General features: G+C 36.0%; 2 protein-coding genes across 2 annotated transcripts; both read left to right on the forward strand.

Annotated features, from left to right (window-relative positions):
* The first annotated feature begins 5,923 nt into the window (after positions 1 to 5,923).
* On the forward strand, positions 5,924 to 7,814 carry LOC116112186 (anthocyanidin 3-O-glucosyltransferase 2-like). Its single transcript, XM_031398361.1, has one exon. It carries the CDS (start codon positions 6,062 to 6,064, stop codon positions 7,553 to 7,555), a length of 1,494 nt encoding a protein of 497 aa, XP_031254221.1. The 5' UTR covers positions 5,924 to 6,061; the 3' UTR covers positions 7,556 to 7,814.
* Positions 7,815 to 9,463: 1,649 nt separating this feature from the next.
* LOC116112068 (anthocyanidin 3-O-glucosyltransferase 2-like) lies at positions 9,464 to 11,349 on the forward strand. The gene has a single exon (XM_031398253.1). It carries the CDS (start codon positions 9,561 to 9,563, stop codon positions 11,013 to 11,015), a length of 1,455 nt encoding a protein of 484 aa, XP_031254113.1. The 5' UTR covers positions 9,464 to 9,560; the 3' UTR covers positions 11,016 to 11,349.
* Positions 11,350 to 15,193: the final 3,844 nt, after the last annotated feature.

Genomic DNA, 15,193 nt, shown 5'->3' on the forward strand with positions numbered 1-15,193 from the left:
CCATGTTTTATATTTATATGGATGCATTTGAATTGATGTATGTGATAAATGTAAAACATTTTTTTTTTTAATCAAAGGTTAAACCTAATAATCTCCCTAACGAACAATATTAGATCTAAGCGTTCCATTATGGGCCAATTAATTCTTTCACATAAAATTAGAGAACCCAAGATTTATATTATGTGAGGGATGCTAATTTTATAACATGGAATTAATTGTCTTAGTTCTTGGATAGAAATTTTCATAATACCCAAGATTTCTATTGTGTGAGGGTATAATAGAAATTCTATTTTAAGAAAGCATAATGGGTTGGATTTAACTAGTCTAGGGTACTAAGATTTCTATTATGTGAGGTATCCAAAACTAGAGGCAATGAATGAATCATACCTTATATAGTGATATAAAAGGAAATAGTTTCCTACTTGTTAAATTTAATTGACCAAGATTTCTATTATGTGAGGTTTAATTAAATTTAGCAAGAATTTGATTCCCTACTAGAAATTTATTCCAACAAAATTTCCAAATCGTCATTTAGGGGAGTATGAGATTTGAATAAAATAGTGGGAGCTAATAAGATTACGATTAAAGGGTTTAAATTTACAAGACACTAATAAAACTTATATTTTTCCTTGCAGTCTTTCAGTATTTTTGTGATATTTAGTTAATGAAAATGAGCAATAACTGGCTTTTGATGATTCTCGATGAGAACAAGTTGATCGGACCAAATTTTAATAATTGGTTATGGAATTTGAGAATTGTTTAAAATTCCGAAAAGGTCAAGTATGTCTTGGAAGCACCCATTCCACTTTCTTTACCTCCTGATGCCACACCGCAAGAAAATGAAGTTTTCGAGAAGGGGCAAGAGGATGTTTTTGTAGCTTCTTCTAGTAAGGCTAAGAAGAAGCAATAGAAGCAAAACAAAGGTCCAAAAGTTGGGCCACATAAAAGCCTTTTAAGAATGATGCTTCTAAGACCAAGAAGGGCAAAGAAAAGGTCGATGATAAAGGAAAGTGTTTCCACTGTAAGAAAGATGGACATTAGAAGAGGAATTGTCCTCTTTATCTGTAGAGCTTTAAGAAAGCTCAAGCAGGTATGTTCCATTCTTATGTTATAGAATTTGAATTAAATGTTAGTTCAAATGATCATTCTTGGATATTAGATTCAGCTGCTACATCTCACATTTGTGTTTCATTGCAGGCACTACGGAATACTTCTGCACTGTTAAAAGGTGAAGTCATTTTGAAGATGGCAAAGGGAGCAAAAGTTGTGACTGAGGCAGTACGAACTTGCAATTTGACATTGCCATCGGGACACGTTTTGTATTTGTACAGAACTTTGTATTTTGCCAAAGCAATTAGAAACCTCATTTCTACTTTTGTTTTATGTAAATATGGTTACAAAATACAGTTTAATGGAAATGAATGTCTAATTTATTTTGGAAATGAATTAGTTGGGAAAACAATTAATACAAATGGTTTGTATGTTTTGGTAATGAATGATTATGACATAATTAATACCATTACAAATAAGAGATCTTGAAATGAAATTAATCCAAAATTACTTTGGCATCATCGATTAGGTCATATAGGAGATAAAAAGATAATCAGGTTAGAAGCAAATGGGCTTTTAAGCCTATTGGGTTCAGAACCCTATCCAACTTGTGAATCTTGTCTTCAAGGAAAAATGACCAAATGGCCCTTTAAGGGTAAAGGGGAAAGATCCAAAGAATTTCTAGAGGTTATACATTCAGATGTATGCGGACCATTTAATGAAATGGCTCGAGAAGGTTTTCAATACTTCATTATCTTTACCGATGATTATTCTAGGTACGGGTATTTGTATTTAATGAAATATAAATCTGAATCTTTTGAGAAATTTAAAGAGTTTAAGAATGAAGTAGAGAAATAGACTGGAAAGAGTATTAAGTCTTTGCGATCAGATCATGGCGGTGAAAACTTAAGTACAAAATTTTGAGATTTTGTAAAGGAGAATGATATAATATCCCAGTTGACTCCTCCTTATATGCTGCAACATAACAGTGTGTCTAAGGAGGAACCGTACTTTATTGGATATGGTACGGTCGATAGTAAGTTTTACGGACTTGCCAACGTCACTATAGGGATTTGCCCTTGAATCCACTGTGCATATTCTGAATAGGGTACCATCTAAATCTATTGAGATAACACCATATGAGATGTGGTATGGTAAACCACCTAGTCTCAAATATATGAGAATTTGGGTTGTCCAGCTTATGTCAAGATTGTCAAGACAGATAAGTTGGACGTTAGATCTGAGAAAGGTCGGTTTATAGGGTATCCCAAAAATAGTTTGGGATATTATTTTTACTTCCACACTGATCAATGAATTTCGATCAGTAGGAATGCCCACTTTCTTGAGAAAGAGTTTTTAGAAGAGTGTGGCGCGGGAAAAAAAATTATGCTCCAAGAAGAGTTCGGGGAGCCTTAGACCGAAAATACTCAGATAGGTGGTCCTTCTCAGGAAACCTTAATACCTGAAATGATTTCGATTCGTAAATCATCTAGAGTATCTCGACCTCCAGAAAGATATGGGTTACTTCATGAAGAGATTTTTGAATCTATCATGATTGGAGAAGTCAGTCATGGGGATGATCCTAGAAGTTATGAAGAAGTGATATTAGATATCGATTCTGGAAAATGGCTAGAAGCTATGAATTTTGAGATATAATCCATGTATGCTAATCAAGTATGGACTCTCGTTGATCCTCCTGAAGGAATAATTGCTATTGGATGTAAATGGATCTTCAAGAGAAAGATTAACAAAGATGGAAAGGTAGAGCCCTACAAAGCAAGACTGGTTGTGAAAGGGTATACTAAAAAACAAGGGTTGGATTATGAGGAAACTTTCTCACCAGTCGCTATGCTTAAATTAATCAGAATTATGCTAGCCATAGCTGCACACTATGATTATGAGATATGGCAAATGAATGTCAAAACAACATTCCTCAATGGATTTATTGAGGAAAATATCTACATTCAACAAACTGTAGGTTTTGTATCTAGTTCTGAAAGAAATAAAGTGTGCAAGCTGCATAAATCCATTTATGGGTTAAAACAAGCTTCAAGAAGTTGGAAATCCGGTTTGATGAAATAATCAAAATGTTTGGTTTTATAAAAAAATCTGGATGAACCTTGTGTTTATAAATGGACAAAGGATCATGCAATCATATTTCTCATACTGTATGTAGATGACATACTATTGATGGGAAATGACAATGGGATGATGATTGAAGTTAATATGTGGCTATCCGGAACTTTCTCCATGAAAAACTTGGGAAAAGCAACCTACATCGTAGGAATTCGTATCTATAGAAATAGAACGAAAGGATTAATAGGCTTATCCCAAAAGATGTACATAGAAAAGATGTTGAAAAGGTTCGGCATGCAAGACTCCAAAAGGGGAATTTTGCCTTGCAATCACAAAATTCATCTTTCAAAAGATATGAGTCCAAAGACTGATAAGGAGCATGAGCGGATGCGTGGGATACCTTATGCTTCAGGTGTAGGTAGTCTCATGTACGCCATGCTATGTACTAGGTTTGATATTGCATATGTTGTGAGTGTTACAAGCAGATATTAGTCCGACCTAGGGTAAAAAGACTAGTCAACTGTTAAGACGATTGAGAAGAACTAAGGATCTAATACTAAGTTATGGAGGTTCAGAGTTGAAAATTGATGGATACTCTGATTCCGATTTTCAATCAAATGTGGATGATAGAAAGTCTACATCCGGGTTTATTTTCACATGCAATAGAGGTACAGTCAGTTGGAAGAGTTCAAAACAGTCGACTACTATTGATTCCAATATAGAAGCTGAATACATTGTCGCTTCAGAAGCAGCAAGGGAAGTTGTCTGGATTCTCAAGTTCATGATTGAACTTGGTGTGGTTCCAAACATGGTTTATCCGATAACCTTGTACTGTGACAATACTGGTGCTATTGCACAGGCGAAGGAGCCAATAGCACATCAGAAGTCAAAACATATTAAGCGTAAATATCACATTTTGAGAGAATTCGTTAGAGCTGGGGAAATTTTGGTACAGAAAACACCTTTAGCAGAGAATGTAGCTGACCCACTCACTAAAGCGATGACACAGAAGCAATTGGACTATTGTCTTGAGAAAATAGGTATTAGATACTATAGCGATTGGCTCCAGTGCAAGTAGGAGTTTTGTTAGTGTATGCCCTAGGAACCAACGTATTGTCGGTTTCAGGACATTATATCTTGTAAATGTATTATGAATAAAAGAAAGTGTTCTTATTTCACATATTGATTTTTTGCTTCATTTATATTATATTATATTATATTTAATATTGCATGTGAAATGTCCGGATGACACGGATCTTCAAACCATCAAATCATCAAAAAATTCCCTACACAAGCAATGTTAATTGGGTGATAACATTGCATAATAGGCATATTGAATGTCTTCATTGAATATCATGTGATGGTATTAGTGTTGGTGATTATAAGAGGTATGTCAGTAAGGCATTAGCATGGATAAACGGTTAGTGAATTGTTTATCAAATACGACCGATTACAATAAATCACATGGATGTGGTCAATGATGCATCACAGGATCGTGCTAGTATACCACTGATCCTTAGACCAGAGACATCACAGTTGGATTCAACATAGGATGCATATGGTTCATGTGGTGTATAAGCACGAGACTAGTCATGTCTTGTGTAATAAGCCAGTTTGGTCATATGTTATTCATGTGTGAGGACAAGTGATGGTCAAAATGGGATCCGTTAACTCAAAATAGTCCAATCTCGAGTTCCCAGACAAATGTCAATAAACATTGGAAAGGGGAAATCTCTGGCTAGAGTATAATAAATGTCAGATGAAAAGTAGTTTCATGTTGACAAGTTCCATTGTATCGATTGACAATTCGATTAAAGATTAAGTTAAAGGTTTTGACATACCATGAACCATTCTTAATCATGATTAGATAACGGAGGGATTTGACTACACGGTACGTACGATCAGAATAGGTTCATTGGAGTTTACACTTCATTGTGGTTTAGGTGTTATGAAACATTGTTAGACGTCTACCATAATTAGTTGGAGTTTCGATTATAAAGAGTTATAACGAAACATATCAAAATCTGATATTGGGCCCACGGCTCGATCACAGTGAACCAAAATGGTCACACATAAAACCAAGCTCAAGGAGAGAGAGTAATACATATCATTAATCAGATTAATAATGTTCGGACGTAAATAGTTGCATCCGAATTATTGTATTGGTGAGAAATGATTATCCATGGATAGCTAGCACTAACTAAGGGTAATAAGGATTTATTAAACATTATTATTAAATCGGATTCAATAATGAGGAAAAAAATGTATTGGTTTTATTCTAAAGAGTTAGAATATTTAATGGGATTAAAATTTGAGCTAATTATGAATTAAACATAAAACCAAGGACTTGACATAAATGCTTTTTTTAAAGATTAATTTTAAATTATTTGAGGACTTTTCAATATAATTTAAAATTATACTTTGTGTCCATGACATATAAGCCGAGTGTTATACCATTTTCATATATTTGAAAGAATTAAAACAAAAATCACTCTTTTTCTCTCACTCCCTTGGCTCTCTTTTCCTTGATTTGTGTGTATCATATTTTTAGGTTATCCAAGTCCGCTTGAAGACTTATGACTCCAAGAAATAAAATTAAGTGTTGAATAGCAAAAGCATAGATCATTTTCCATCATTTTCATATATTAATATTTTAATATTTTAATTGTTTGTATTCTACTGGCATCCATCAACTTGTCCATTATTTCTATGCCTTTTCAATTTATAAAATGCATGAATCCCACCGGCGTCTCTGGGAGTCAACAGTCCTTCTCTGCTCTTTGCACTGCTAGCAAAGCACTGATATCATCTCTTACTAGCTGTCATTTTCACGTATGGCAAAAAATCATCATTTACAAATTTTTATTTATAAATCCATTAAGCTTCATATAATTATACTCACAACCAACAAAAAAAATCATCAATCATCCACACAATGAACAAGAAAGTTGAGCTCGTCTTTATTCCTACACCAGGCGTCGGCCACCTGGTCTCCACCGTGGAGCTAGCCAAGCTCCTCGTCCACCGCCACCAAGACCTCTCCATCACCGTCCTCATAATGACACTACCTTCTGACACCAAAGTCAATGCCTACCTCGACTCACTGTCTGCACCCAGCCGTATCAACTTCGTTCATCTTCCCAACGATCACGTTTCACTTCCAGGATCCAACCCCAGAAAATTCTTCCCTTCATTTATTGAATCTCATAAACCCCACGTCAAACAAACTGCCTCTAAGCTTCTTCACTCCCAGTCAGCCTCCGATGACTCACCCAGACTCGCCGGGTTCGTTCTCGATATGTTTTGTACATACATGATCGATGTTGCTGATGAGCTTGGACTTCCTAGTTATATCTTCTTCACGTCGAGTGCAGCGTCTCTCGGTTTGACGTTTCACGCGCAGTCTCTTTATGATGAGCTCAACAAACACACCGCTGAGTTGAAAGACTCGGACACTGAGTTGAAAGACTCGGACACTGAGTTGAAAATTCCGACCCTGGTTAACCCAATTCCTGCTAAGATTATGCCTTCTCTGTACTGGGAGAAAGATTGGTCTATGATTTTGTTAGAGCAATCGAGGAGGTTCCGAAGGGTTAAGGGTGTTGTTGTAAATTCGTTTGCAGAGCTGGAATGTTATGCAATCAAGTCCATTTATAATGGTGATACCAACATCCCGCCCGTTTATCCTGTGGGGCCCATTTTGAATCTTCAGGGTGATGGCATTGATCACGGGTCAGGTGGGTACACGACAAAATTAGAGATCATGGAGTGGCTTGATGATCAACCACCATCATCGGTTGTGTTCCTATGCTTTGGGAGCATGGGAAGCTTCAATGAGGATCAGGTGAAAGAGATTGCTTGTGCGCTCGAGCAGAGTGGGCATCGGTTCTTATGGTCTCTACGTCAACCTCCACCAAAGGGTCAGTTCGCCACACCGAGTGACTACACTAATCCAACGGACGTGCTACCGAAAGGATTTCTCGATCGAACGGTCAAGATTGGAAAAGTAATCGGATGGGCCCCACAAGTGTCAATCTTAGCCCACAAAGCGATCGGAGGGTTCGTATCACACTGCGGGTGGAATTCAACGCTAGAGAGCGTATGGTTCGACGTTCCAATTGCCACATGGCCGATAGGCGCCGAGCAACAATTGAATGCCTTTGAAATGGTGATTGAGTTGGGATTAGCGGTTGAAATAAAAATGGATTACAGGAAGGATTACTCAGGAGAGAATCAAATGATTGTGAGCGCTGGGGAGATAGAGAGAGGGATCAGGAAATTGATGGAGAATGATAATAAGACAAGGAATAAACTGAAGGAGATGAACGAAAAGAGTAGAAAAGCCATGATGGAAGGTGGATCTTCATTCGCTTCATTGGGTTGCTTCATGGATGATGTGATTAGCAATTTGGATGTTCACAAGAATTGATTCATTCAAAAACTTGTAATTTCATTTTCCCTTTTTGTGATAATCAGTTACATGGATTGCGGAACTCAGAAAGACCATGTTTACTGTATAGCACATCATCATCTATAACCATTATAACCTTATGAATAATGGCCTTATGTGATAAATGTATAATCCTGTAAAGGGTTGTTCTGTGATGTTGGTGATGGTGGTAGTATAGTGATTCGTGGTGTTGAATATGCTTTTAAGCACTAATTGTTAATATGTGCTTTTGTATTGTGTTGTTGGTGAGGAGTTTGTTTTCATGGAGTACTTTTGTCGATTTGAGTTAGAGTTGTTCAATTCTCATGTTCTGCACTTCATTCTCTGTTGTACTCATTGGCAGAGGGCTGAAATCCACATAATTGTATACGCCGTAAACGCTATAAGGGTAAAATCTGAGTGTAACAGTGGCAATTGATCATATAATGATTTGGGAAACTGCAGAAATAACTTGAGCATTATGTTTATACTGAGAAAAAGTTAATAGATATATTGGGATGGAATGGGTATTAGATTATTTGTTATTAAGCTCTGTTTAAGGGATTTTAGGGAATTTAAGGCTTTGTTTATTTCTTCAACTTATATTATCCAATTTGAAACTTGATGATGCATGAACTCCAATCTTTATTATTTGTGTGCTGACAAAATGCTGTTGCAGTGCATTGCCTTTAATTTACCTTTTTAAAATTATGGTTTTGCTCTATCATGATACCATGCTGAATGTTGCATATAACCTTTTCCTCTCAGTAGATCACCTCTGCTTGTGTTTCATTATTTCCTTCCCCCATGAGAGATCCCCTCAGCGCTAGAACATATAACCTTTTGAGTAAATAGAACCTGTTTCAGTTGTTATCAGTACTCAACGGATTACATGCAGATCCCTTAGTGGTGACTAGTATTGGTGCAATATCATATATTTTGTTGGTAATTTCGTCTTCCATTATCACATGATTAGTGACTTTTACAATGGATTTTTCTTGATTAAATGACTCAGCTATGTGTTTTGTGCTTTCTTTGCAATTTTTCTCTTTTCTTCTTGCAAAAAACAGTTGAAATTATTGGGTTGGGAAGAATTGGCATGGCTATTGCGAAGAGAGTATTAATGCATTACGAAGTTACTCATTTCTAGTTTTTTAATTATTATCACAGTAATTAAAATTATTATGGATAATTTTTTTTTATAAATTGAGTGATAAAAAGTTTACCAAATAATTATTTAATATTATTTAAACTGAAGAAAAAAAATTAATAATCAAGTAATAAATATTTTCAAAAATATAGTATCAAACCATTTTGTCTTAAATTTTTTAAAATATATATATATATATATCAAATTCGATTTTATTCAACATAACTGAACTCAAATCACGTCTGAGAATGAGAATAACATTTAAAAAATAAAAAAAAAGGTAACAACAATCCCAATATTCTTCTTTTTCTTTTCGAACTCAATTTAGTAGTTGTGTAATAAATAACAACATTTCCAATCTTTTATAAAAAACCTTCGTATAATTTTACTGCCAACCAACAAAACGAATCATCAAATCATCCACAAACAAACGTCCACACAATGAGCTCGTCTTTGTCCCTACACGCCTACACCTCAGGAGAGATGAGGGTCTCAGGCATAATAAGCCTGAAAAACTTGGTAAGCAAGGGAAGTCTGTTAACTGTGCTTATGTCCATCTGCACGTAGCTGAGTTGATAGTGATTTTGATTGGTCCCAGTGCCTTTGAAAACATCATTTTGATAAAATATGTGAACATAAATCACTCAGACTTATCGATCTTTTTACTTGCATACGACAAGCATTTAATTATAAATAATTCTCAACCTCTATTCGCTGTTAGCAAAGCACTGACATCATCTCTGAGTTATCGTCTTGCTTTCTCAAATAATTTTTTTATATAAATTCCATTCACTTTCATTCAATTTTACTCACAAAAATCAAAAACAAATATAATCCACACAATCAAAAGGTTCAATGAACAACAAAGCCGAGCTCGTCTTCATCCCTACACCAGGCGTCGGCCACCTCGGCTCCACTGTGGAGCTGGCCAAGCTCCTTGTCCACCGCCACCAACGCATCTCTATCACGGTACTCATCATGAAATTACCATCCGACTCCAAAATTAACACCCATCTAAACTCACTCTCTGCTGGTGACCGCATCAACTTCGTTCATCTCCCAAGCGACCAACTTCAAGGATTCGACCCCAAAAGGTTCTTCTCTTCGTTCATTGAATTTCATAAACCCCTCGTCAAAGAAGCCGTCTCCAAGCTTGTTCACTCCGAGTCAGCCTCCAATGACGCACCTCGACTCGCCGGGTTTGTTCTCGACATGTTTTGTACAAGCATGATCGATGTTGCTGATGAGTTTGGAGTTCCTAGCTATATTTTCTTCACGTCCAGTGCAGGTTTTCTGGGTTTGATGTTTCACGCGCAGGCTCTTTATGATGAGCAGAACAAACACACTATGGAGTTGAAAGACTCGGATTCTGAGTTGGAAGTACCAAGTCTTATTAACCCAGTTCCTGCTAGAGTTTTGCCTTCGGTATACTTGGAGAAAGATTGGTCCATGATTGTGTTTGAGCAAGCGAGGAGGTTTCGGAGAGTTAAGGGTATTATTGAAAATTCCTTCATGGAGCTGGAATCCTATGCGATCAAGTCTTTCTCAAATGGTGAAACCAAAATCCCACCCGTTTATCCTGTAGGACCCATTTTGAATCTGAAGGGTGATAGCATTGATTTAGGGACAGGTGGGTCCAAAACAAAAGCAGAGATCACGGAGTGGCTTGATGATCAGCCGCCATCGTCAGTTGTGTTCCTGTGCTTCGGGAGTATGGGAAGCTTCGATGAGGAACAGGTGAAAGAGATTGCCTGTGCGCTCGAACAAAGTGGGTATCGGTTCTTATGGTCTCTACGTCAACCTCAACCAAAGGGTCAGTTTGTCGCTCCGAGTGATTACGCAAATCTAACAGACGTGTTACCAGAAGGGTTTCTCGATCGAACAGTTGGGGTTGGAAAAGTGATCGGGTGGGCTCCACAAGTGTCGATATTAGCCCACAAGGCAATCGGAGGGTTCGTATCGCATTGCGGGTGGAATTCGACCCTAGAGAGCATATGGTTTGAAGTTCCAATGGCGACATGGCCGATGTATGCGGAGCAACAATTCAATGCATTTGAGATGGTGATTGAGTTAGGATTAGCGGTGGAGATTAAAATGGATTATAGGAAGGAATTTTCGGGAGAGAATCAGATGATTGTGAAGTCAAGGGAGATAGAGAAAGGGATAAAGAAATTAATGGAGGATGAGAACGAGAGAAGAACAAGAGTGAAGGAGATGAGCGAAAAGAGTAGAAAAACCATTATGGAAGGTGGATCTTCGTTCACTTCAGTGGGGTGCTTCATTGATGATGTCATGAGCAATTTGTCATAAATAATTATATTTACAATAAACAATGTTAAATTAATCAGATACTCTTTATCTGAATCTCCTTTGTTGTGAAATATATATTCTAATCCATAGGCAACCATTTATCTTCAGTTGAAACACTCGGATACTGAGTTGGAAGTATACAGTGTCTTGTTAACTCAATTCCTGTTAGGGTTTTGCCTATCGTGTTGTTGGAGAGAAAGAGCGGACTACGGGAACAACCGCCGTCATCAGTATTGTTTCTTTGCTCTGGGAGTATGGGAAGATTAGATTTAAAAAAATGAATGAAGGGGGTGTAAGTTTTGCCTTTTTGGAGTAAACCCATTAATGCTTCTCACGTTGTTTTCCAGTTTCCACACATCCACCGACGCTATCAAACAAATCTTTCAAACCATATCTTGGCCAAGATGATGGTAGACTGCCAACAGTTGGTTTAGAAGATGGGTTTTTTTTTTTTTTTTTTTTGATAAACTTTTATTTTGGAAGATATTTAGCTAAATTAAGTTAAAAAATAATATAAATATTTTCAAAAAATATATCAAACACATTCTCATAATTTTATCCATTAACTAGGTATCGGGTATGCACGTTGCACAGGTACGTTTATTTAATATTTTTAGAATAGGCTGTAAAAATAATTTTTATATATGTACAAGTTTTAGAGTAAATATAACTTTTATATACGTATAGAATTGTGTTAACATAAAATTAATAATGGTACCTTTATAATTATTAATGTCAATTAATATTATGAAGATCAATTATTTGAACTTAAAATTTATATTGAGTTCATCTTCAGGTTTGCTATTGATGCTTTTTTATTTTTATATATTTTTCTTGAAAATGGCTAGATTTTTGGAATGTTTATGCAATGTACTTATATAATTATTGTTAGTACTCATCCAATATGTAAAGATGAAAGAATCAAATCAAAAGTAAACGTGTTACGATGGAGAACAATTTTCAATCAATTAATGAGTAACACCAAAATCAAGATAAAATTGAATATAGAGAATAATACTTTTATTATAAAAGACATAAGTACATCATTTTTTTATACAGTGAAGTGAGTTTGGACAATATAGACTTTATTTCATATTTTTCTTATAGTTGTTCAGTTCCTCTAGTGCATATGCATACTCTCTTTTGTTTAGGTTATAAATAACATCCATGGTAGATTCCATGATTTGTAACAACTGGTCAATGACTTCTGTGCTCTTACAGTATGTAGATCATCCAGATTGGTCTCAACTTTTTTGAAAATCTTTTTCAATTCCGGCATTCCCTAAAAAATGTATAAACCAATTGCAGAAACAATATACAATCAATTTTTATAAATATATAGAAACAGTAACATGAATGTGTAAGTATAATTATCATATGTACTCTCGACATATCAAAAAAAAAAAAAAAATTTAGTGGTTTTTATATTCCTGCAAATATGTATCATGGTTTTGTTTGGGATTTTGTATTTTAGGATACAAAAGATGTAGAATGTTTATACCTTCTGGTTTCCTCGGTGGAGAATTATTGTTGTTGAGGTCGTTGCAGGTATTCGCTGCAGATTCTTCTGGTTGTGATGTTTTGTCAGGCATCTTCGAATTAAGTTTTGGAGAAGAAATGAACAATTATAGTGTATAGTATCTGAAGAAAGTTAAATGGGTGATTGATGTCAGAGTATTATTTATAGGAGAATAGGATACAAAAAGATGGAATATGAACAGACATCTGGTAATAAATAAACGTGTCGATCGAAAAAGGGTTAATAATTATTTGAAAAAGGTAATATGAAACGTTAGTAGATTATCTGTACAATATTAAAGAAAATCATAATAAATATTTTGTGAAGCATGTGGCACATTAGTTAGGTAGTTAATAATGGTTAGGCAATATGTTGAGTTATTATGATAAACAAAAATGTGATTTACTGATAATAAAATCTTATGGATACATTTTCAAAGGGTGGACAATAAATATTTTGTCAAGTATCTGTAGACGTAAAAATCTACATGTACGGAAGGAGGGTCTGATCCCGTGAGGTTGAGGCCACTAGCGATCCGTTGCACCTGCACACGTAGAGAAATAAACGCGTGAAGCGAATGGGAAACACTAGGGTGGTGTTTGCCGTAGGCACTCCGACGCTCAAGTCAGCAAGGCTGAAAGAGACTAGTATAGTGAGGGCTAGGAAGTAGAGAGGTTACCAGAAGTCTAATCGAAGACTGTGACTACGGCAGTGATGTGAAGCTCTCAAGTAGAAGCTTCGGGTGTGAAGGTGTAGTGTCATCTCCCTTGTGAGAGGGTTGACCTCTGCTTATATAGTGATTGTCTGGTCTCCCAGTCCTTGTGGGAGTAGGAGTCCTAGTGTGACTCTGATACGAACCCTAGAAGAAATAAGGCGATGGTGAGCTGTCTTACCAGTGTTCGAATAGGAAGATGATCCCGAACAGGAAAGTAACCTCGAGTAGGAAAGTGATCTGAACAGGAAGGTGACCTTGAATAGGAGATTGATCAGGAATAGGAAAGTGATCTGCAGGGGCCATGGGCTCTGAACTCGCATATAGGTCCAAGAAGTGAGCTGGGATTGGGAGGCTCGCGCCCAGATGGTTTGGGCTGGCTGTATCTCGTATCAATGGGTTTAATCCGAATTGGATCGCATCGAGATTGGGCCTGGTCTCTTCCATATTGTCAGGCCCGTTTTCCTATTTGGGCCAAGGACGATTTTAGGCCCTAACAGTATCAAAATAATATTTATAGCCTTTATTTTTTTTTTTTTGAACTTTCAATTTAATTACCTAAAATTTGATCTTCAGAGTAAGGATGGTGGAGATATATAGCATAAGGGAAGGAAATGAAATATTAATTCTTTTAAAATATACATATAAAAAGTAGAATAAAAGACATATATGGAATTTATGGCATTGTTTTAAAACCTGGATCGGAGGGCAACCCGTTTTGCTGCTCGGGTCACGGGTCAACCTGTCTAATTGGTTCGACTGGCCAGTTGGACTGATGACGTCAACGACAATTTTATTTTTTAAAAAATACTATTAATCCCTTAAATTTTAATATATTACAAAAATTCCCCTAAAAAGTTTAAATTAGTCCCTAAAATTTTTACTTGTTTAAAAAATGCCCCCCCCCCAAAATTACCAATTAATCCCTAAACTTTTTGACATATCTCCAAAACACCCCTATAAAATTACAAATTAACCCTTATAATTTTGAAATATAACAAAAACTCCTCTAAGACCTGAATCGGACCGAAGAAGCTGTCGGATCCTGGTTCGACTGGCTAGTCTGGTCTGGTTTTTAAAACAGAGATTTATGGGATGCAATAAGAAAACATTTTAATTTTACAATTTGGAAATGGGGTATCTTGAGAAACGAGGCTAGTGGGATGCCAATAGTAGCTCCACTCCTTCGAAAATTGTTTCACGAAGATAAAAAGGCTCAATGAGTTAATGGGTCACGAATCCACAAGTCTAACACTAAAGCCTAAAACGTACAAGCCCAAGTAAAACTAAAGAGGCCCAAGAGAGAAGATTAGTTGAAGTTGTAAAATTACCAATTAATCTCTTTGACCGCTAAGCCAACTCTTTAGGGTTTTATTGGGTGCTTGTTATCTACTAAACTTATGAGTGTCATCACTTGAGTTGTGGAAAATGCATGAAAACAACCATCATAACCAAATAAACCTTCAACAACCATAACTCTTGATCTATAAAATTGGAATTCTATTTCAGGCTTCTTCATATTGGTTCGATAAACACAGATTCAACTAATTACTACTCAAAATAATCAACGTGTAAAAATGCAAAATATCAACAAAATTTTGCATGAAACAGGAGACAAAATAAATAGAGAAAAACAGAGCAGCTCATTTTACTAGTACAGTTTCAAACAATAATAGTTGAAATGCAAATCATACATCTAGCAAGCTCAAGTGACATAGTATTAGTGTTTATACATTAACCTTAAAAACAATAATCCAGTTACAAACAAAAAGATGAAACATTACAGCAACAAGAAGCCGAAGGCAAAATCATGCAAAAACAAAAACACACTTTCAGAAAAACTTATCACAGGTAAACCTCTTTAGCAGGAGACTTTGAATTTCTTTTGGAGGATTGGCCCATCAATAATAAATGTTTGGATGAATTAGTTCCAAGTTTGCTCAGGAA

The sequence above is a fragment of the Pistacia vera genome, unplaced genomic scaffold (genome assembly GCF_008641045.1).
Source record: "Pistacia vera cultivar Batoury unplaced genomic scaffold, PisVer_v2 Contig656, whole genome shotgun sequence".
Lineage (NCBI taxonomy): Eukaryota > Viridiplantae > Streptophyta > Magnoliopsida > Sapindales > Anacardiaceae > Pistacia > Pistacia vera.

Excerpts from the sequence above, each read along its gene's own strand:
- LOC116112186 (XM_031398361.1), top strand. The coding sequence starts at position 6,062 with ATGAACAAGAAAGTTGAGCTCGTCTTTATTCCTACACCAGGCGTCGGC.
- LOC116112068 (XM_031398253.1), top strand. The coding sequence starts at position 9,561 with ATGAACAACAAAGCCGAGCTCGTCTTCATCCCTACACCAGGCGTCGGC.